The following is a 24,123-nucleotide window of genomic DNA, read 5'->3' as shown; positions in this document are numbered from 1 at the left end:
CATACAGTTTCAAAAAGCTTATTTTAGTAACAAAGAAGAATTTAGAAAATTTTAAGAGGGTGGAAATCTCAATTTTCATAAGTCAACTTAAAAACAGCCTTCACAGCAGTTCCTTTAGTAGCTTCACATACATTCTGGCACAGTATACCTAGCCATTTTTGCTGTAGGCTTCAGTGCTTGAATGGCATCAAGAAAAAAAGACTTGGCCAGCAATAATGAAAAAACTGATAAAATGTCTCCTCTTTTTCAACATTCAAAATGAAAATAGCCCTATAACCTATGCAAGGGTTTTTTTAGTAGATTTGTTCAGGTTTGAATAAAATATTCATAGCCATATTTTCTGTAGGCTTATGAAACAAGAATAACGTTATTAATAATAATAATATGAAGAAAAAATGATGAATTTTGTGGAAAATCATCTTTTTTTTTGTTACTATCAATCTTTTAGCAGCCTTAATCATTTAGAATTTTCTGTGAAATTCCTGAACAATCCTTATTACTGTTGTATAACCAATCCTATATTGCTTTTTTTCTTTACAATATATTTAGTAAAATTTTCTATCAATAACTATAGATATAGCAATAACAATGATTACAGGGAAAACGTCTAGTAGGAATAGGTTGAATTTTTTTTTTCTTTCTTTCACAAAAATATTTTTCTCTAACAACTATTACTTCAGTACATTAACAAAGACCTTAAACTATAACTTTGTAGGGGCTGATCCAGAAGTTCATTTAGAGATAAGCTACTTGTTGGAGTCTGAGGCATGCTTTTCTGCAAAATGTTTAAAATTATATGAGTTGGCTCATTCAAAAGACAATTATGCATATGGAAGAGGAGTGAGATGGATAGCATATTTTAGTTTGCACCCTAAATTATTTTGCTTATAATTATCTTTTGTTGCTCCTTGATTTTTTTACTTACTTATTTTTATTTGTTTTTCTTGTTTAAAAGAATTACACTAGTCACCTTATGCAACCCACCCAACAACTATATGGATCAGCTTCTATTCTGCATCTCAGAAAAATATTTTTTTTTTGAGGTAGTGAATATGCTGTATTTATACATACCCTTTTTTCTATGTCTCCATGCTGCAGTTGCACAAAGCGAGCACTGATGGCTGCTATGTAGCTCTGCTGACTTGAGAAAGCCACACGTCCTGCTCCCTTGGGATACTTCAGTTCAGGATCAGTATCAATACCAGCATAACACACTCCACCATAGAGTCGGTCCATAATAGTGGCTAATTCAACTGTAAATACATGTTGTTTTTTCAGTAGGGAAAAATTAAGCTTCTTGCAAGAAAAAGTTTACAGCTGTTAAAAGCAAATGGTGAAAATAAGTACTTTAAAGAAGAGACTGTTGATTATAAAACGTCTTGAGAAAAAATGTCAAAGTTGTAATTATATTAAAGTGTGAAACACTAAAAAAAGAAAACCTAGCATCTTAAAACTAGACAAAAACAGGAACTAAGTGATAAAACTATTTAGTTAAACAGTCTTATTTCATCTAAATTACTAAGTTATTACTGTGAACATAGCACATGACACTCTTAGATTTATTGTGCAAATCCTAAGTCATATAACATACTCACATGCCTTCAGTGGGCGAGGAACACCTCCTACAAAAACGGTCTTTCTTGGATCAAGAGGCAAGGAGGAATCAAATACATAGTCTGCATCACTTATTCTCCATGGACGTATTTGAACCTAAGGACAACACATAATAATAGATGTGGAAATATAAATTGTTTGTTTTTTATGTCAAAGCTATTAAGGCTATCTCTGCTGACATCCATAATTTTAAAGCAGCAACTCAAGGAAAGGCAACCATCTGGTAACATCCATCTTAGTCTTGGGCTGCTCTATTAATGAAAAGTGGGTTTGACGATCACATACACACACACACACACACACACACATATAATGCCCCCACAGCAGAAACAGCAAGCATGTTCAGTACTGGATTACAATCTCATGTTCTGCAGGTTTCAAATCATACACCAAGTCATACCATACCCCAGAAAATATAAAAGGTGTCAAGAAATGAAGACTGCCTTGAATCAGAAGCCTTTAAAATATTTGGTGCAGTTTTAATTAAAAACCAAAAACAAACAGTCTACAAATAAAATACCTCTGACCAATATAAAAGAGGTTTATATAGGGCAAACTTAGTGTCACTATCTAAACAAAACTACTAGCATACAATTCATTAATAACTAACAGACAGAGAGCAAAACAGAAGCATAATGAGGTACATTTTTTTAAAAAATCATAATTTTTTTTCTTTGTTTTTGAATATTTGTGAAAAGCTACTCAAATCTATCTGTACTAAATATCCCTAATTTTCTATTGATAAGACTAGAAGAAAGGCAGGTAATCAACATCGCTTACTGTCAATTCTTTGGCTACTCTTATCTGACCAAACAGCAAAACTTGACTGTCATCTTTGTAACAAACTGTATGCTCTAAAATGTGGAGAAAGACTTTTTATATTTATTTCTTTATGTGATAACAGATTACGAATGATGGAACTATACATCCATAGTCCAGTAAACTAACCACTAGTTCTCTCACACTATCTGTCTATTGTTTTTAAATTCAAATTCTTAAAATTGTTCTCGCATAACATGGAAATTGCAAATGGGTTATATTAGGTTATCCAGAAATAAATGTCAGAATTTGCACTATGACATTTAGAAGCTGAATACTGAGTAACTTATCATTGGTTGGTTGCTTGCTTTAATCCAATGTTTGTCACTTACAAGGTGCCCTACTTGTCTGTTGTTTCAACTCTACTCAGAGCATGGACAAGAAGGATTTTCAACTACAACTTCAAACATGGACAAAAAGCTACCAAAACTACAAGGAACATCAACCATGGATCTGTTACTGAACATACATATTTTGACATGGAGATAAAAGTTTTGAGAACCACAAAGGTCATGGAAGGGAGCCATCCTCAGATGAAAACACATTAAGGGTAGCAGTTGAGACAGACTTTTGCAAAACAGTAGGTGAGCTTGCAGAAAAGCTAGGCACAAGCAAATCAAGCATTGCCAACCACCTAAGTGTGATTGAAAAGATGAAAAAATTGGATATGTGGGTTCCATATGAGCTGACTAAAGATCAACAAAATCAGCATTATGAAACCTGTAAAGATGATGCTCCACAAATTGAGAATCAAGGTTCTGCTTCATCCACCTTATTTCCCCAGACCTTACCCCTACAGATTTTCACTTTTTCAAGCACTTTGACAACTTTTTTAACAATAAACACTTTTAAAACCAGGCAGCAATAGAAGAAGCTTTCAGGAAGTTTATTGACCACAGAAACTCTATTTCTACAGCAGGGGCATAAACAGCATTGTTATACATTGGCAAAAGTGTGTTAAAGCAAATGGTGTTTACTTTGATTAAAGCATGCTTTACAACACTGGTTTATACTTCTCCAAACTTCACAGTTCAAAAATGACATTTATTTTTGGACAACCTAATACATTGGAACATGGGAAAGTATTTTGCTTTGTATTCTGAATCTTCATGTAACTGAAGTACTACCTTTCAACAGAACTTAACTGTAAAGTATTTACAGTTTACATCAGAATGAAATCATTTAACCTTTTAAGCAAACAATATCTACAATAAGAATTATTTTCTTGTTTCTATGCATAAGAGTAAAACAAATCCAACCAAAAAAATTAGCTTTATATTCACTGATCTTTATAATAATTATTTTAAAATAGAAAATTTGCCAAATTATTCTTATGAAAAAAAATCATTTTTTCCAAACCTTTAAACTTTAGATAAGTTCATATAACTATTTAAAATTGTGAAGAATATATCACAAGGTTCATAATGCACTTGTACTATTCTAAGAATTCCTTTTCTACAATTAATCCAGAAAAGCATGAAACATCATACTATGTAATACAGTAATGTTAACCTACTGATAATTATACTTTGTAAGAATTACATGATCAGTTAATGCAAAGGAATACTAGAATGCAAGAAGTAAGTATAAATTATTTGCTTAGCTAATAATTAGCTAATTAAAAAAAATTATTTTTTTCATTTTTTGACCAAATGTTTAATAGAAAACATCATAAACATGTAAAAAGAAAAGATTCCTATAAATAGTTTCAAATAAACAACTGATTAACAAAGATTAGAACTCACTGTTCTGTTTTTACAATGAAAGTAAGAAAAATAAATAAATTATTGGGTTGAGGAATAATTCGTGAGCGTTTTTTCAAGTTAAACAAATATATTCATAAACGAAATGCTTTCGCAAAATATTTCATGTCATTTGGTAGATAATTTTTTGCTCTAATAGATGGTGTGTTTGATTTTCATATGTCTTTAATTTTTGCTTTCATTTTCAGCTCATTAAATGGAATGTCAAGTGGACAAAATCGAGCATTTTCGACACCATCTGCTTTTCGCATTTAATTTCTTGCAATTTCGTTTAAAACAATGCAAACTATATACCTAGGTATTACATGAAATAAAGTATCATAATAAATGTTTTGGGTGTAATGTGTTCATGCATTGAAGTATTGTATAGTCTTGCATGTAATGCTTGAATGAAATTATTTAAAAACGCTCACAAATTATTCCTCAACCTAATATTTGAGGCAAGTCTGTCAAGCAATTGCTATTCATGATGAAAGTGATGTTCTGCAAAGTTAAAACATTTTTATGTAAGAATTTCTATACTGGTATAAAAGTAATATATGTCAAAAGTCCATTCATTATATAATTTGATATCAGTTAACACATGCCTTAACTCTGTTGAACAGTTCTCAAATAGTTAAAAAAGATGTATATTTCAATAATTTTTCTTTTACCTAAGTGTTCTGATCTCAAAATTGCAGCCTTTGATAGGAGAGTTTCCTGAGTTATAAACTTATTGCTTCACTAATATTCCAAAGCACACATCACCAAGTAACAATATTAAAACTGAAATATTCTGTGAACAGCAAATTTTTCATAAAAAAATAACTATTAAAAACTAAGATATAAATTACAAAACATAACAAGAATGAGTAATTAAAAATAAAATTTCAGGTGAACATTTGTGTTATTATACTGTAACATAAGAAAGTGTTCTAATATGGAACACACAAAAATAATAATGAAAAATTTGAGAAACATCATTCGTTTAGGTTGAGATGAATACTACTTCCATTAAACTGCTAGATTTTATCAAGTAATAATAACCTGTTACACTTCAAGGCATAAGTATGGTTGTAAATAATGCAAATATCAAGACCATGCTCAAGCATTTATCGTATTTGGATAAACACTGAGGATCTTGCACCTGTACTCCTTATGCTGCTGCCAAAGTCTCTTTAATACAAAATGTCTCTGTCATTCTTTCAGATACATGTTGAAAGGGCATCAGATTTCTCCCATGTATTTATTTCTAGATTCATGTGACATGTCTGTAGAATAAATTTATTGTTTTAGTTATATAGTAAGGGAGTGAATGATTTATTTCTATCAAAATATCTCAAGCTTGAAATGTTCTCAAAAACTCTAGACACAAAAGTTCTTCATAACCATACGGTTCACAAAGTTTTAAAATAATCTTGTGATTTCTTGGTGGTTAACAGATGTTTCTATTAGTTTATAGGTGATGTCACAGATAATCCTGTTTTAGTAACTTTAAGTAATTGTTATTAATAACAAAAATGCTCAAGCTGTTTTAGCAGAATTTGATATGTGTTACTATCCATCCTTTTTTGCCCTATGACACTACATTTTACTGAGGCTGACGGGAACTGAAGCTGTATTTGGATGTATACATTGCTTTTCTTTGTCACCAATAAATGTAGCCAAAATATTGAAACAAAGGTTAGGAACTTTTGCTGCCCATTTCCAGAGCAACTTGATGATTACTTAAAATGTTCATTCAAACAAACCCAACATCATCATAAGATTAAAATATTATCAAGATATCAAAACCATGATCAGAGGCAACGTAAAACTGCCTGAAAAGTTCAACAACTACAGGGGAAGATAGTGAACCTATCATGAAACCAACTGTTGTTCTGAAAACTAAGACTTCCAATGAAAGAAGTTTGATTATTGACAAATCCAAAGAGTTTCAAATTGCTGATGAAACTTGACAGAGATATATTGGTGAATCAGTATAAGAAACAATGGATTTTCAATGATAAATAAAGCTAAGGAAGTAGAGAATGATGCAAAGATAACTGTTTATAAATGTTCCTGGTAATCATTCCTTCATTCACAAGCTGTAATAAAATTTTAGTTCTTCCATAGAATATGATTCTAAAGATAATTAGACTTAATAATAAAACACTTCACTTTAATTCTGTTCTTTTTCATAATGACTGTAGAATATTCTTTCTCTGCTAATTTTATTACAACAGTATCATCTTTTCCCAGGCTGGAAAATTATGTTCCATGTCAGTTTTGTATGACTGATGTTATTTGTTTAACTTCTCCCTCAGCAGCTGAACTTTACACACAATGCATCAGCATCTTGTCAGTGTTACATTACCTTGGTGGTTTTATACATTACTGATATTTTTGTTAGAAAAAAAAAGAAAAAAAGAGATCAGTTTGAACCATATTTAAATAATAAACACTAATTCATAAAATTTCTTCTGTAATGGAGAAGAAAAACAACCCTTCATCCCATCTAACAAAGAACTGCAATGACCATGAACTATAAACTATAATGAAGAAGCCCCAATAAACAAACATTGGAACTTCAGATCTTGTCATCTTGTCTCAGTAAAACATAGCATTGCAAATGTCCTGTCATGTAAAACAAAAAAGAATATGCACTAATAAATATGCTGAAACTGAGCTAAAACAGCCTCAAATATTTTTAACAACAACAATATTAAAGGAACTAGTAAAGAAATCATATGTGATGTGAGTAAATTATTTATAAAATATCTATTAACCTTCAAGAAAATGTCAAATCATTTTATCTCATATCCCAGGACTAGATCAAAAATAAGATTATGAAGACCTTCAGTAAACAAGACAACTTTTAAAAGTCCACCAAACTTAGGTGATATCCTGATATCTGCTGAACATAAATTATTTTATAACCATGTCAATTATATGCATAAATAAAAAACTACGTTAGAGAAAAACAGTACCCCTTCAATATCAGAACACTATGATACACTGCACATTGTGCTATAAAGACTTCAGTAGCAGCATCACATGTACAAGAGCAAGAAATACATCAATCTAAAAACAAAAGGTACTGACTATGGATGCAATACTAAAAAAAAAACAAGAGAGAGAGATGAAAAAATAAAAAATCGATTGACATTGTGTTACTTCATAATAAAACTGGTCCTTCTACATACATTAATCAGATGTATGGATACCCCTTGAACTGTTCATGATTATCACTTCTTAATGATATCAAACAGCTAATATACCCACCTAAACCTAAACAAATGTTTTTTCTTCCAAATATTTTCTGTTACTATTATTTCTATTGATCTTTGTATTAAACAAACAGGAAATTTTTAAATTATTTCATCTTTAATATTCTACTAATTTGTCTCTTAGTTTCTAATTCAGTATTAAAATTGTTTTGTGAAACCACTGTTGCAAATTAAAAAAGTATTATAATGTTTAAATTACCATTTATAAACATGTGCTTTGGGATATTCTATGAATAAACCAATTTACGAATATCTCAAGGAAGTCAATATTTTCTTTACCTGAAAACATATTTCTGATAGATATAAAAATGCTATCTTCCTCATGTGTCTGCCTATGAGGTCTGCATACCACTAGCTTTAAGGCAACTCCCATCTAAATTCACAAACAGGAGAATGACACAACTTACCTCCACAGTAACTCCTCCTATACAAATACACTTGTGATGACTTCATTCTTCAACAAGACAAAGCAAAACAAAATGTACACCAGAAATGGGGAGAACAGGTGGGAATGTATGTAGAGGTAAGTATCTATCAGAAAGACCTTTTTAATTAAGAAAAATGTTAACTTCTAAGAAGATAGCTCATTTCTTCACACAAAAAGGCAAGAATAATTTCACACTGAAGAGGTGTAGGAATTAGTACAGAATTTTCCATAGATGAGCTTCTTCAGAAAGTGTTCAAAGGTAAGTCCAAGAAGTGTGACACCAAATGGAAGGGACACACCTGTTGGAAACATCTCATGTGGTCACAAAGTTATACTTTTCACCCAGAATTTAAAAAGAGAGATGCAAATGCAACTTACATGTTGTAAGGACAGGCAGAATGTAAAAATAACTGTCCAAGCTCTTGCACACAAGCAGTCAGCAACTCAATATTTGTAGTGTAATTACAGTGCAATCAGATGGTATAATACATCTGCTTGGAGGGTTTCACCAAAGGCCAGCACAGATATGAAGCAAGAGAATGAGTCAGGTAACAAATCAAGTGTGAAAAAATGTAAAATAGCCTGCAAGAATCCACAATTAAACACAAATATACCAACTAAATGTAAAAAAATGGAGGTCATTGGAGAAAAAGGGGTCCTTGAGTAAGAACAGACAATGGTGAGGATCGTGAAAGGAATAAGTCCATGATAAGTAACACCAAACAACCTAAATAGGACACAGAAAACAATCTGGGTCCAAATGATCATATAGGCACAGAGGGAAAGGAAATAGAAGAAAAGGTACAGTTACTTTCTTTTGTGACAGAAGTCTTAAACATGAGTCTGAAGATGAGTATGTAACTGTTGTAGAAGAAAGTGTGAGTGTTTAAAAACATAGACACCTGAATGATGGCAATTGCAGATGAGAAGGAAACAAGTCTGGAGTGTAAGATGTGACTAAAAGTAAGAAGCCAATGGCTTAAACAAAAAACACATGAAGAAAATGCCCAAATGTACCAAATATTAAATGAGCATGACAATCAAATAGCCTCCTGTAACAGAAAATAGGTGTGAAAAGATACCATTCATTAATCTACAAGAAGGAATGCTAGCCTTTGGCTGTGAATATGGCAAGTGAAGGCCCTCACAATACAAATGAGTACAAAAGTGGTTGGTGCTATGTTGAAGAGAAGAGAAAGAAATGGGAAGACACTAATCTGATGGACATAAGATAGAAAACATATGGAAGACAGGTTAAGAGGAATGTGTAGAAAAGTGTCTAACATATCAACAATGGCCAGCTACAAACCACTTGAAAGAGACCACAGATGGGACTGGAAGGAGGAAAAAAAAATGGAAAGAGACAATAGGGTGGAGAAATAAAAAATTACTATCAATAGAAAATGAGACTAACAGAAGGATAAGGGTAAGAGATGAGTACCTACAGAATCAAAGATGACATGATAGTCACTAGCAAGTAGACAGGTAAACTACATATCTAGCAGAGGGAAGACAAGAAATTGAAAAATGTCTGAAATAAAACTAGAATAGGAAGGTTAGAGGTAGAGTGATAAAAATGAGGAATAGATGAAAAGGGCAAGGCTTAGAAAGAAGAAAATCCTGGGAATATAACAAAAAGTGAAGTTCTATAACATGAGTCTAGATTTGCAGAAAGAAATGAATACCAATAAGGATGTCAAGATGAAGAAAAGGAGCTCAATGAAGACCATATACACAAGAATGAGGAGGAAAGTGTACAGTAAAGGGGAAATAACTCAACCCAAAGAGACCCAATATTAGGGAAACATAGTACAGAGGAACAGAGCAGAACTAAATAAGATGGCAAAGAAAAGGGAAATGCACTTCTACAGAAAACCCCTATGGAGCATAATGAGGTGGCTCAGACAAAGGTAAAGGTAGAAAAATGAATACAGGAGGGTAGCAAGAAAAAAGATGATGATGTAAAATGGAGAACCAGCAAGTAAAACAAAAGACAAGCAAATAGGTACCAAAGACATGGAATTGAGAAAGTAAAGAAAGAATGTCCAAAGTCAGGACAAAAAACATCATGAACACAAAACAGACTAGGAATTTGAGTACGAAAGAAAAGCTATTAGAGAAAAGAAACATTATAAACCATAATAATAAGCAAGGAGGAAAGACAAGGAAAACTTATACAACTGGAATCATGAAGTAAAAACAAGAAATAATGAAGAATACAGACAAAAGTACAGGAAAAAACATACCTAAATAAGAAATCCATCCACTTCTCAAATGCTAAGGTTAAATTCATTGTCCAACAAATTATCCTCAACTGAGGAGAAAGAACTTCAGCTGACAGGTGTCAGGAGTAGGAAGTCCAGGGAGAATGTGGTAATCAACAGCATGTTGAACAATGGCTGCAAAATCCCTGACAGTTAACAAGCCTTTAGAAATCATAGAAGAAATAAGGTCAGTGTGTGTAATATTGTCACTCACACAGAACTAAGCATAAGTCATAATCATTTGAGAGTTCATGATAAAAAAAAAAGCTTTTAAAATAAAAGCCAAAGAAAATAGAAAACAAAGTTTTGTTAGCAAATGCAAGTCTCATTTAATAATTCAGATAAGAAACTTCAAACATGTCTCTTCACTGCAATGCCAAGAAGAATGAAGTTATCACAAGTACAAATGCACAGGAGGAGTTACTGTGCATGGAGTTCATGTTGCTTTCCTACTGGTGGAAGGCTTTTGCTGCATGATAATATCATCATGCACTAGCAGTCCATGTCAAACACAATAATATAGGTAAGAGTTACCTCAAGGCTAATGGAATGCAAGACTCATAAGCAGACATGCAAAAAAGATAGTATTTCTGTGTGATGAGGTGATTTATTGTGTCAGAAACTCACCTATCAAAGATTCCACTTTTAGGATTAGAAATCTCCTAAAGTAATAATATGTAAAAACCATTGAGAAAATTTGCTTTCTGAAAGATATTTTCAGAATTTCTTTTAATATTCTAAACAATTTCTTAATCCACATACACAAACATTTTGTATATTTGCAAGTCTTTAAGAAAGAACTGAGGCACACATAAATACACAAACATTAAATAAAACTGTGGCAGCATCTACATAAAATATTGAACAAACTCCATACTGTTTTCATACTAAACTCACCAGTTTGTCTTTAATAGTAGGACTAGACACACACAAATAAAGTCTGTCTTCTTCTTGAATGCAGCTGTCTATCAACAGCTGGACTGACGACTGTTCTTGAAACAATAAGAAAGCATAACCTAAATAAAGGCCAAGATGTAATTTATGTATATTTGAGGTCCTCCAACACAACAGTTTTCACAGTCACAAAGAAATCAATAATACATTCTTTAATCTTTGAAAGAGGAATATTAGTCTAATGAAATATTGAACTACAAGTAATATACTCTCTCATGATTAAGGCAACTAATGCAGCCATGAGAAATATGTAGGGAAGCTAAAGAGCCACAAAGATTGGTTGAGAAGTTGCAGTAGCTCTGAGAGTTAATTAAGAAAATGTAATAGCCATAAGAGTTAGTCAGGGAATTTAGAAAATCCATAAGTATTAAGTAGTAAAGCTACTACCACAGGTCTCCAAATTTCTTTGAAACCACAAGGAGACAGGAGAAAAGAACCTGAAAAAGTGTGATAAGCAATTCTGACTGCCTCTTTCTGAAGATTATCTGACTTTCTAAACCATATTTTGTGAGCAAATTGGATTGGAAAGGAGTAGAAAAGACATTTGATGAATAGAAGAAAAAAAAGAGGATAACAATGTAAATGAAAGTAAAGACCAAAAAGGACTACAAGATCTGTGAAATCTGCAAATAAAGCTTGCAAAGCAGAAATTTAATCCTGACTATAGGAATCAGGAGATCAAGAATAGCTAACAGCTTGTAACTGCACTGAAGTAGTCTCAAAATCCAATAAATGCAAATGCATATGGCAGAAAAATGGCAATAAGTCAAAGTATTACAATCAATTTGAGAGGCAAAAACTTACGAACCATGGCAATATAATAAAAACACATTATATCTTTACAATGATTTTATTTCATGAATCTTTTAGAATTAAGCAAATTCCAATTCTAGTGAAAACTTGAGAAGCAAATTCAATAGTGAAAGAAAATTACATTAAAAGGCTATCCAAATGACCAATGAAATTTGAAGTTTATTAACATTTTGCCAATTTCTAAAAGCATCAACAGTGAGCAAATTTCAGGAGAAGGTGGAAGATATAAATGATTCAAGAACTTAATCATCCAATACAATCAACCATAACAAAGATTGGTTCAATATTTTATACAAAACATATTTGAGGAAAAAGAAAGACCAGCAGCAGCAGAAACTTCTTAAGTATTTGGGACAGCCAAGAAATCTTGTTCTGCATATGTCAAGGGCATTCACAACCTAAAGTCACATGGTTGTTGATATCATAGCTCCAGAAGGAAAAGCTTTTATTATCTAAGAATTGTAACTGATTTGAAAATTAATTTTAAAGATGGGTCATTCCATGTCAAATCATCCAGATTTTGGAAAATTTTCCTGGTGACACCCTCAAAATGCCTTGAAAAAATTTACATGTGCTTATCTACCCATATAATGAAATATTGCCAAAGGTTAGATCAATATCTCTAATAGTTTCTGAATTACAGCCCTGTAAATTTTAAGTAATTTTGTTGTACTTTTGGCAAATTCATTTTTGGACAACTTTGGCTGCTTAAAGCTGCAAGAGTAATGGTGGTAGAATGCTGACATTTGCTACACTGACTGAATTAATATCACAGAATTCAAAAATGGTCTCAAACCAAGTTTATCTCTCTTAGGATTTTCATAGTGAGGCTGTAAAAGCACCTGAAAACCAAAATTGTAAAAAACATTGGTTTATTTAATAAGCCATAACTCTAAGACGTAATAAGATACAAAGCTGAGTTTTGTTTTCAAATTTCCTATAACATATGAGTTGATAAATCAGCAACTGTTTTAATTAAAAGTCTGTTAGATCTCCTGTAAAAATATTTAGTTGCATGCAACCTTTTGATTTAGCTAAAAATAGCCCTACTTCAGGCCACAGTTTGACCATGTCACCAGTTATTCACCCTTTTCAGATTTTTACCATATATTTTTACATCTCTGAATATGATCTACAAAAAAATCAAGATGGTGTTCAAACTACTTTTCGAGTTATAATTTTTTAAAGTATCTTCTGACCACATGTTGTTTACTTGACAAAAAAAACACCTCAATTCAGGTGTGTTACTGTGTGCAAATATATCCATACAATTTTGAAATAATTTATGAATCCCATTAAAATATTCTATTCAGCCTTTACCATATATTCCTACATCTCTGAACATGGTCTTCAAAAAAATCAAGGTTGTGAAAAATAAATTATCAAATTTTAAGTGTCTCTAATATGTACCATTGGGCAAAGAACCACATTCAGGGCATTCAGTTCTTTCTTGTCAATCAGGAATCAGTCCTGCAGAATTGTGTAAAGTTTCATCCACTTGAGTGCTATAAAAAATGCAAAACTGTGGCAGGTATTAGGTCACATCACAGCTTTATTCCCCACTCTACCAACAAATTGTATATGAGAAGGCTATCAGATGATGATGTGTACACAGTTGTAACTGTTGGTAGTAGCAGTGAAAGTGATGCTGCAGCAGCTCAAATAGGGTCTAATGATAGCAATGACAATTATCAGCCAGGGAAATATGTGGCATGCTTATACGATCATGAATGGTATGTGGGAAACATAAAAGATAGATAAGATGAACATTCTGATTTGTTGGTATCATTTATGAAGAAATCAAGAAACAAACTGTTCTCATGGCCTGCAAGGTCATGTAAAGATGAAAGCTGGATTCCTTTCCAACATATTCTTTGTCTAATAAGTGCACCTACCGTGCAAGGCAGTAGTGCTCGCCACTATGTTCTACGTCAAAGTGATCTCAACATAATCAAACTCGAATTTCAGAAATTTATTCAAGCTGTCTGAACAAAGCAATGTTTATTTGATGTTGTTAAAGCTAATTTATCGCCAAAGCAGTTTTTGAAACATTGCATTGTCATGATTATTTCAGTTTGGTGTGACTATAATCTTTCTCAGTTATTTCCTGTTGTAGCACTGTGCTTTTTGTGTCTGATGTACCCTTGTATTTATTATATTATGAATCTTAAACTCAGCCATATTTGCATAACTGTAATGCAGATACAATATATTTGCATTGCCATGTGATCTAACTAGTTATGCCAATAAACATATTCAGAAATGAATTAATTCTTTCTTCTTTCTTACAATTTCATTAATTAACATTGTGAAAGGCTGATTAGAATATTTCAGTGGGATTTATAAAATTCTGACAGGTATTTTTCAAAATTGTATGGATATATTTGCACACAGTAACACACCTAAACTGAATTTTGTTTTAAATAAAAAATGTATGGTCAGAGGATATTTTAAAAAAATATAACTCAAAAGGTAGGTTGAACACCATCCTGATTTTTTTTGTAGATCATATTCAGAGATGTAAGAATATATGGTAAAAATCTGAAAAGGGTGAATAACTGGTGACATGGTCAAACTGTGGCCTGAAGTAGGGCTATTTTTAGCTAAATCAAAAGGTTGCATGCAACTACATTTTTTTTACAGGAGATGTAATAGACTTTTAATTAAAACAATTGCTGATTTATCAACTCATATGTTATAGGAAATTTGAAAACAAAATTCAGCTTTGTATCATATTAAGCCTTAGAGTTATGGCTTATTGAATAAACCAATGTTTTTTACAATTTTGGGTTTTCAGGTGATTTTACAGCCTCACTATGAAAATCCTAAAAGAGATAAACTTGGTTTGAGGCCATTTTTGAATTCTGTGAGATTAATTCAGTCAGTGTAGCAAATGTCAGCATTCTACCACCATTACTCTTGCAGCTTTAAGCAGCCAAAGTTGCCCAAAAATGAATTTGCCAAAAGTACAACAAAATTACTTAAAATTTACAGGGCTGTAATTCAGAAACTATTAGAGATATTGATCTAACCTTTGGCAGTATTTCATTATATGGGTAGATGAGCACATGTGAATTTTTTCAAGCCATTTTGAGGGGGTTACCAGGAAAATTTTCCAAAATCTGGATGATTTGACATGGAATGACCCAGATATACTATCAGTAACTTGCAAACAAACACACAAGATAAAAAAATCTACTTAAATTTTCTCTAGCCTTATATATTGTATATGTATAATTTATACATTTCTGGCTAAGATCTCTACCAAATACACTAATTAGTACATACCTAAATACAAAATAATTAAACTTTATGAAATATGACTGAAGAAATAAAATAAGATTATACAACAAAACATTCAGTATATTGAAATTAATAAATTATTTCAGTTCAAATTGGGTCAGTTTTATCAACCTAGGAAATAAAAACTATGTGCCTACAATAACTCTCAACTTACAGAATGTAATGTCTTGAAATTTGGCAAGCCTTTACCAAACAGAAGTCTCTTGTATACAAAATTTAGATTTTTCACAAAGTATTTCTATTAAAGATTTGTCTTTATAGTTTCAAAAACATTTAAAATCTTAAGTCACATGGTTGTTTCTCTCTAATCTTATATATCACATGCAAATTAACTTAAAAGTTTTTAGCTAAGATCTACATCAAATAGAGTAATTAGTATATGCTAAAGATAATTAAGCTATATTGTATACCAAATAAGACTGAAAGCCAAGAAATTGTTTATGCAACAAAACATTCAGTGTTTTTTAATTACAAAATATAATTTTTTCTAAAATCTGGATGGAAATAGTGTAATAAATTAAAATGCAAAATCATAACTTATATCTAATGGAAAGCAAGAATCAATTCACACCTTTAGGAGGAAAGTAAGACTTGCTCTCTGCCTTGTGAGGCCAATCAACTACTAATGGTCCAAATCGTTGAAACGTTGCAGTAATTTCCTCTGAAAAAATACATATGATGCTTTTGAAATTAATAATGAATGCTAATAGTTGTTGAAGCAAAATAGCTTAAGAATGGTACTTATTACCTTTATAATTAAGGATATATATGCATTTATATTTAATCCACCTACTATAAATCATAAATGAAAAATCTTTAGGGTAATACAAAATGTACAAATTACAATTATATTTTACTCGAGACAAGAACTGATCGTTTTAATGAAAAATAGACTGACTGGTACATTTTGAGCAAAGAACTGTCTGTACTCTTTGTACTATTTACATTATAAGGACTAAAATATAGCTCACCATATAACATGCAGATCCAATCTACAATATATAGTGAATTCATGTAATCCTTTCTCATGTTTCCTAGAACACTTTCAATTTATTGTTAACATATTGTTGTTACATTACAAATAGAAAATCCTACCCTCATTTCTATGGAAGAAGGGGCATAACTTGTTATATCATAGTCACTTGCAAAGAAAGTTCGTAAGTCAACATTGTTAAGCAAGTTTACTGTACAAGTTATTGAAATAAAATATTTCCTATGTTAAATGTTTAAAAAAGAGAGGAATTTGTGAAGCTTTAAAGAGTAGTTTTAACAAACATTTTTCATTATCATAATTCTCCATACGACTGTGAACGGTATAAGAATATTCAACAAATATGATGACAAATTTATTATGTTCCTTTTCAAAGAAGTTTAACCTACTGAAGCTACTATAGTAGAAGTTTTAAGCAAAACTTGAGCAGTAGAATCAGGTTTATTTACAGATTATAACTATTATAATTTGAGGCGAGAACTGCAAGATAAGCAGTCAACTATTTCTGAAATATACTTAATATGTACCAATCACAACTAGCCAGTAAACAAAAGTAGCAATTTACCATATTACAAAAGCACATTCCACAACTTGCTTTCACACACAAAAAAAAAACTTCAGAAAAACTGTATAGTAAGAGAATTCTACTCAAGTAAAACAGCAGGTTTCAACAATTTTAATGCTGTTCCAATGACCAGGGGAGCAGTGAGGAAAATGTCCTAAAATATGAAAAACATTGATTTCACACACACACACAAAGGTTTTATCAAAAGAAGTCAAAAGCAAGAATACTAAACGTTAAAAATTACTGCTTTATCTTCTATAAACTTCACAATAAGCATTTTTTAAAGTGTTTTCTACTAACATATATCCTTGTGGTATAACTAAAAATAAGTTCCTTAAAACAGAAATATATCATTTATAACATAAATTTATAAATAAATGTAATGAAAATATGTTTAAAACAGGTTACAAATCATACAAAAGCAGATGTTATCATATAATTCTTAACCACCACTGAGCCATTTACATAAATTCTCATACAAACTAAAATATATAAATCTCTAATAAAACTGTTTTTGCCTGTTCCAAATTTCTATAGTAAAAAATAAACTCAAGAGAACATATTTTCAAGCACACTAAATATTTCATAAAATGGTAAATAATTTAGAATTTTCTTCTCAGATGTTAGTAATGTTTATAATGCCATTCATGTTTTTGCTACACAGGGTAAACATCCACGCATTACAGATATATATGGTTTAAATATTACTTACTACAATTTACATTTAAATCAGTATGTGCATGCTACATATGCTTCTCTTCTAATAGACTGCATAAACAGCGTGTAACAAATGATACATATTATTCAGCCTCTCTGAATACTTTTATTTGTGACAAACAGTAAAACTGTAATTGTTAATTAAATTTGTTAAATGCTTTATTAAAACTTTTAAGTATAAGCTTTATAGTTCAAATATATAAACATGAAATATTTTCATTATTTTACATCAACAAAATGTTAACGATTTACTAAAATTTTCCAAGATGGCATCCAAAAAAATTTTGGCTTCATTAAAAATAAATAAAATGATCTGTCAGCAGATGAAGCCCTCTTACTCTTTTTCCCTTCACCCTCTCATGAAGATATCTGTTTTTCAGGGTCAAAAGAGGAAGCCATCCATCAATACAAGTGAACTAAGAAGAACCTGGCTGTATGACTTCCCTTCTTTTGGAGGAATCTGACATACTTTTACAGGAAGAAATCTCTCCTCGTGTCCTACAGCAGTTTGGGGATGCTGTTACTAGTACTTACATTAACTTCCAAAATGGCCAGAGGCAAAAAGACACAATAAAAGCCTCCGGCCTGTAATGCAGATTGGAAATGAGGCTCTCAGAGATGAACAACCCAAATTGTTGAACTACTTCACCCAAAGACAGCCTGTTTCTCATCAAGTCAAAAGTATCAGACTCCTTTTGATTTTTTTCAACTTTTTATTTTACAATAAAAATTGTCACTAAATTTTGTGAAGAAAGTAAAACATTTACATAGTAGCAATGAGAAAAGATAAATATTACTCCAATAAATAAATAAAAAAAAAAGATTAAACAGCAACGTCACTCCCAACAAAATTTTGGCTTTTCTTGGTGTTGCTACTAGCATAGGTGTAATTTGTTTATCATCTCTTTCACATTATTGGTCTACCACTTCTTAACTCATTCTGGTTCCCTTCAGTATTTTTCAGAGATTTTGTTGCTCACTTCCTGAATTTCAATGATAATCCTAATAATCTACCTAAAATTGATGCTAAGCATGATAAACTTTTCAAATTTAGGCCTGTACTTGATCATCTACTATCAGCTTTTCCAGCTCACTGTAACTCTTCTAGGGAATAATATGTTGATGAAAGATGCTGGGAACAAAGGGTTGGTTTTCATTTAAACAAAACCTCCCTAACAAGCCTACAAAGGTGGAGTATCAAGCTACAGGTTTTAGCAGAAGCTGTGACTGGAAACTGTTTAAATATTACAGTATACTCTAGAATAGAAAGATCTGTATCTTACCAGGGATTAACTAGCACAGGTGTAATGATTCTGATGAAAAATTACCCTGGAAAGAGACACTCTGTATTTACTGACAACTTTTACACATCTCCAACTCTGTTTAACAAGTTGCTTTCACTTGGCACTTAAGCTTATGGCACTTGTAGAAGGATAAGACCTACTTCCCAAATATTTTTTCCAAGTAAGTTAAAAAAGAGGGAGTTGCAGTGTTTTCAGCTGTGGCTCTATGACTGCTATGAAGTGGAATGATAAAATAAATATTTATGCTCCTTTTAAAATACAAAATGCCACATCAATAGAAATGGCATGATTCTGCAAGCCACAGCTAATCTTGGATTACAACATGTTCATGTGAGGAGTTGATTTTGATGATCAATTTCTTAGTTATTATTCCATTTCATGTAAAACTGTGAAATGGTATAAGAAGCTTTTCTTTAGACTTGTTGACCTGTATATTGTTAATTCTTTCATACTTCTCAAACAGGTAATTAACCACAGCAAGTACAAACAGAAGAACTTCCATTTACAATATGTCAAATCCCTGGTAAAATCACTAACTGAAAGTAGAGGAGGGCCTTTTCATTTGTTCAGTATTCCATCACCAGTTTGGGCAGATGCACATGCATGGCTATCACCTGGAAAGCATTTCCCAATACTTGAAAAGGTGCAGATTGTGCCTCAATGCACAATTAAGATGATTTCCATGCAATGCAAAGTTCATTTGTATGTAAATGCACTTTAAAGAGCATTATATTTCTAAGACTTTTCAAAGTTTATGCTTTTCTATAGAAAAATAAAGTAATACTCAATTTGACCTCTTTTATTTCTTTAACTCTAGTATGAACCATTTCACTTCCTCAAGAACAAAAGTTCCTTCAGTTAAGGTTTTGTGTTTATAACACCATGTTTATTGTTTAATTTTTTCATTATGCTTGTTTGTTTTGTTTGTTATTAACCATAAAGCTGCACAAAGGGCTATCTGTGCTCTGCCCACAATGGGTATCGAAATCCAGTTTCTAGTAGGTTCACAGATTTGTCACTGGAGGGCTCATTATCATTGAGCATGTATATTTATATTTTTCCATTTGTTTCAAAGGCAAGTCAATTTTTCAATGTTTGAGAATTTTCACTTTGCTAGTATTTTTATAAATATATTTGACTATGCATAAATTTCTGAAAAGTACACAATTTCACATTTTGTGTACCTTGAATATACATATTTTTTCATTATACATAACTGTGCTCAGTTTTGTGTACATATCTTGTGTTTCAATATCTGCTCAAGATATATGTAGTTTTCAGTATTTCACCGAACAGTGTACAACTATAGTTTGACATATAACATGTGCAAAAGCAAATAAAGACTGTGGTACAACATTGTCACAAATGCTATCTGAAGATATACACTGAAGTGTAGATTAATAGTTGAAACCATGTTATACCACAGTTTTTATTCATTTTTGCACATTATTAATATGTCAAACTACAGTAAAGTTTTCAGTGTCCATCTATAAACAATGTATAAATGTACAGTCTAAATATAGATTCTTAAGTTTTACATCAGCTTCTGATATGTTCTTGTTCATATATTTATATACAGTTTTTCAGTGATAGTTTGTTTTCCTTTATTTACACTATAATCATCATTTGCATAAAACATTAAAGTTTTAAGTGTATAAATTAACAGTTTCATTTTTTTGGGTTTTTTTTTTTCATTATCAATACCAGATAGCTGATAGATATTTCATTTGATAAAAATGTGGAGATAAAAGTTTGATTTCTTTTACCTTATACTCATGATTGTTATACACTGTATAATGGTTATTCATTTACTTAGAAAGCCTGTTTATTCCTTTACCTTCCTTATAATTTACACTTTCACAACTATGTACTTAGTATTTGTGGTCATCATTGATACTCATACATTATACATTTGTTGTGATTTATAAGTTGTGCACATAATTATGTAATTTAATTTTCTGGTTTTGTAACTTTTATGCAATACATCCAAATAAAATTTATTTTATATTAATTTTGTTTTCATTTATATAGAAAAATATACGAGTTTCATGTACCGAGTAAAGAAAATAAGGAAAAAAATAACAGTATTATTGCGAGTACCTAGATTATCATAGTGTATATATAGTACATACAAATGCCACAAACTCTTCTATCTTTCATGGTGTTTTTCTTATGAACTAAGTATGAAAAATGAGCTAGTTTATTTTATCTATTTCTGATGGTTTAAATACAAGAATATATAAAAATCACAAGCCCCTTAATTTCAAAGCACTAAGCCTAATTCATTATAAATACTCTGAGCTCACAAACCAATAAATCTTAACCAATGAATCAGCCTTTTGCTCCTATAATTATATTTATTTTGCACTAATATTGAAATATTATGATAATAGATATTTAAAACATATAATATGTTTGTATATAATATAAAAATAAAGTCATGCACGTCTCTTCAAACTCGAGATTTTCAGGACATGTTGTATAAGAACAATATCTCCAGACTAACTACAGCTTCAAAGTAAAGTGTCAGTCTTTAAAACAAGCAGTGCCTACTTCCCTATTTTTAAACTACAGAACATAACATTTCATCACATGGTTGTTTTATCTTTTTATTTGGCAAATGGGAAATACAGTGCATTGAATAACATGGTACCAAAATTGACATTCACAACTATGATTAGTTCAAACTTTTACAATTGAGGTTGAACATGCCCAAACACCGTTCTATGATAAAAAAAACAAAAAACTAAAAAGTTTTAAATACCAATCACAGATGGCAGGACAAGCTCTAAAGTACAAACAAAAAATTAAATATTGAAAATGTTTTACTCCATATGTTTTTTAACCTAAAACATATTTTAGAATTTTTTGTTAAATCTTTTTAAATTTAATTAAACAAAATAATTAAGAGCAAATTTAACATCATAGTATTATTTGAAAGAAAACAAAATGCAATTTTAAATAACATTTTTATAATTTCTTTCAATTCAATAGTGCAATTCTGCACTCTAGGCATGACAAAATAGGCTTTGTGTAAACAGGTAAAAACCAACACCAAATACATGTAAGTTCCATCACATACATTATTAGTATGCAAATTTTCACATGTTTAACAAGATCTTATATACCATTACAGAAATAGAACTGTTCCGTCTTCAGGTAATTGCTAATTTATACACCTCTAGTAAGATAATGAAATAATTAATGATTATAGTCTAAACTCCTGATTTGCCTTACCTCAGTATGCAAGATATTAGAAGTTTAACAGTAAAAGTAGAAATAACAAATATTTTATCAACATATTTCGATCTTGAGCTATATACAAATATTTATGAAATAACCAGACTACTGAAGAACTATGAAACATTCCCTTTCATCATTTTACAGTCCCATTATTAATGATTCTAATTACAAACACCTTAGGTGTGAAAAAACAGTATGGCCAAAAAAGAATTAAGCGTGTGACTTAAAGTAATGAAATCAAAACTGATAGTCAAATTGGTAGCTACACTTGTAACACTGATAACAATTTTATAGCAAATATTCATTCATAAGCTAATTGCACTACATTTTATATTCAACTTGGGACACAATGGTGAGATATCATAACATTTTGCCAATATATTGGCAACAGCAAATTACAGTAAATAAGTAATATTCAATAAAAGTAATCAACATTAGTTTTAGGATTGTAAATCTATTATTTTAAACATACCTATACTTTACAGTACCAATCAGATTCTTTAAAATAAATGGTGATATATATTCCTCTCTAATGCAGTGTTAATAACTTCCTTTACAGTAACACCATGGAATTTAAATTAACAGTTTTATGTGATCACCAGCATGTACTCAGTACATTACTGTACATTTACATTACCTGCTTAAGCTAATATCACATAACACTAAACTCTTTTTTTAATTAGGAAAATTTCATAAAATTTAGCAAATCTGTGTGAAAGCTAGCAATGAGTAGTAACCAGCCACTCATAATATTCTTTGAAAAACTTGGGCTAGAATCTACTAATCTAGTTTGCTTGGCCAAATCAATACTCATATATTTGCATGTGCTTTCACCATACAGCTTAGCTGCTACAGCTCAGCTGTTTTCAATCTGAAAGGCTAAAAACTAAAAACAGCACACTTTTCTTATTAAGTGAAGCTGTAGACTGATAGCTCATGTGACTTTTTTGCATAGGTATGCACAAATCTTTGAAGTAAAAGTGAGCAGTTTTTGTTGAATAATTTTGTACATGTGACTTACCTTTAGATCAAATTTGATACCTAATTGTAATAAAGATATAAATAGGAACATTTTTTAACAAGGCCAATTTTTTTTAAAATCTTTCAACAAACTATTTGAAGTTTCCTCTCTTTACAAATGAAAACTTTCAAATGACATTACTTTACTTGACCTTTGGTTGGAATGCTTTCCTTTGGAATAGAAAGTGGTTTAGTTCAAAATGTGTAGTAAGAACAAAAGTTTTCAAACTTATGGCTAAAGTGAATGATAAATTTAAGCAAGGAATCCCAACAATTTGTTTTTCTCACAACAGTTATATAATGTTATGTATCAATCAAGTACCAGCCACAAAGTCAGTTGCAATTTTTATGTTTCACTTGTTCAAATAAACAATGGAAAAAGAGACTGGGATCTTTTTTCTTTTTTGAATGACACATTTATCTATAACTTCAACAATTTCAAACTTAATGAGGTTTCAAAGTACATTCTCTATAGTCATTATGATCTTTAAGGTTAAACTGCCAACAATACTACACATCAACTTTACAGATATAATTGGAATCTGGCCAATTGTGTACTGCAATTATCAGCAATCAGTGATTTCTAACTATGACATGATTGGGATAAGTAAAACATTAATATTATGTTGGTATTGTTTTATTTTTGGCTAGCACAGCAATCCAAGTTTTTTTGGATTAAAAAACATCTGCCCTTACAGGTACAAAAAAAAATGTACATGCAAGTTAGGTAAATTCTCCAAACAATTTACAAGTCTCCAATTTTTACATGCTTGTTTTTGGAATATATGGACTAAAAATAACTAACATACATCTTTCAAATATGCCTGCCTTGATACAGACTTGGTGGCATATATAAAAAGTTAAAAAGTAGCACTCTGATTGAAAACAGCAGCCATCTTTATAAATGGTCAAACAATCTTTATATTTCAAATTTTATAAATGAAATTTTGTGAATCATTTCTATTAGGCTATACAAAAGTCTGAATGATGAACAAAGTAATAGCTTTCTTATTAATGAAAGCACACTTATAATGAATACACAGGCATTCATAGTGACAACATTTGCCACAACATGACA

The 24,123-nt window shown here is 30.9% G+C and overlaps 1 protein-coding gene across 2 annotated transcripts in view; it reads right to left on the bottom strand.

Annotated features, from left to right (window-relative positions):
- The window catches only part of LOC143229083 (cytoplasmic polyadenylation element-binding protein 3-like), a 50,935-nt gene that overhangs the window by 11,124 nt on the left and 15,688 nt on the right, over window positions 1-24,123 (bottom strand). For both annotated transcript variants that reach the window (XM_076460869.1, XM_076460870.1), the window contains 4 exons: window positions 15,777-15,866; window positions 11,033-11,151; window positions 1,596-1,710; window positions 1,072-1,253 (listed from right to left, as the gene is read on the bottom strand). In XM_076460869.1, coding sequence (XP_076316984.1) covers window positions 1,072-1,253; window positions 1,596-1,710; window positions 11,033-11,151; window positions 15,777-15,866 — 506 coding nt within the window. The remainder of the gene's footprint in view (window positions 1-1,071; window positions 1,254-1,595; window positions 1,711-11,032; window positions 11,152-15,776; window positions 15,867-24,123) is intronic.

The sequence above is a fragment of the Tachypleus tridentatus genome, chromosome 10 (assembly GCF_004210375.1).
Source record: "Tachypleus tridentatus isolate NWPU-2018 chromosome 10, ASM421037v1, whole genome shotgun sequence".
NCBI classification, from domain to species: domain Eukaryota; kingdom Metazoa; phylum Arthropoda; class Merostomata; order Xiphosura; family Limulidae; genus Tachypleus; species Tachypleus tridentatus.
This window is presented reverse-complemented; position numbering and strand designations above follow the sequence as displayed.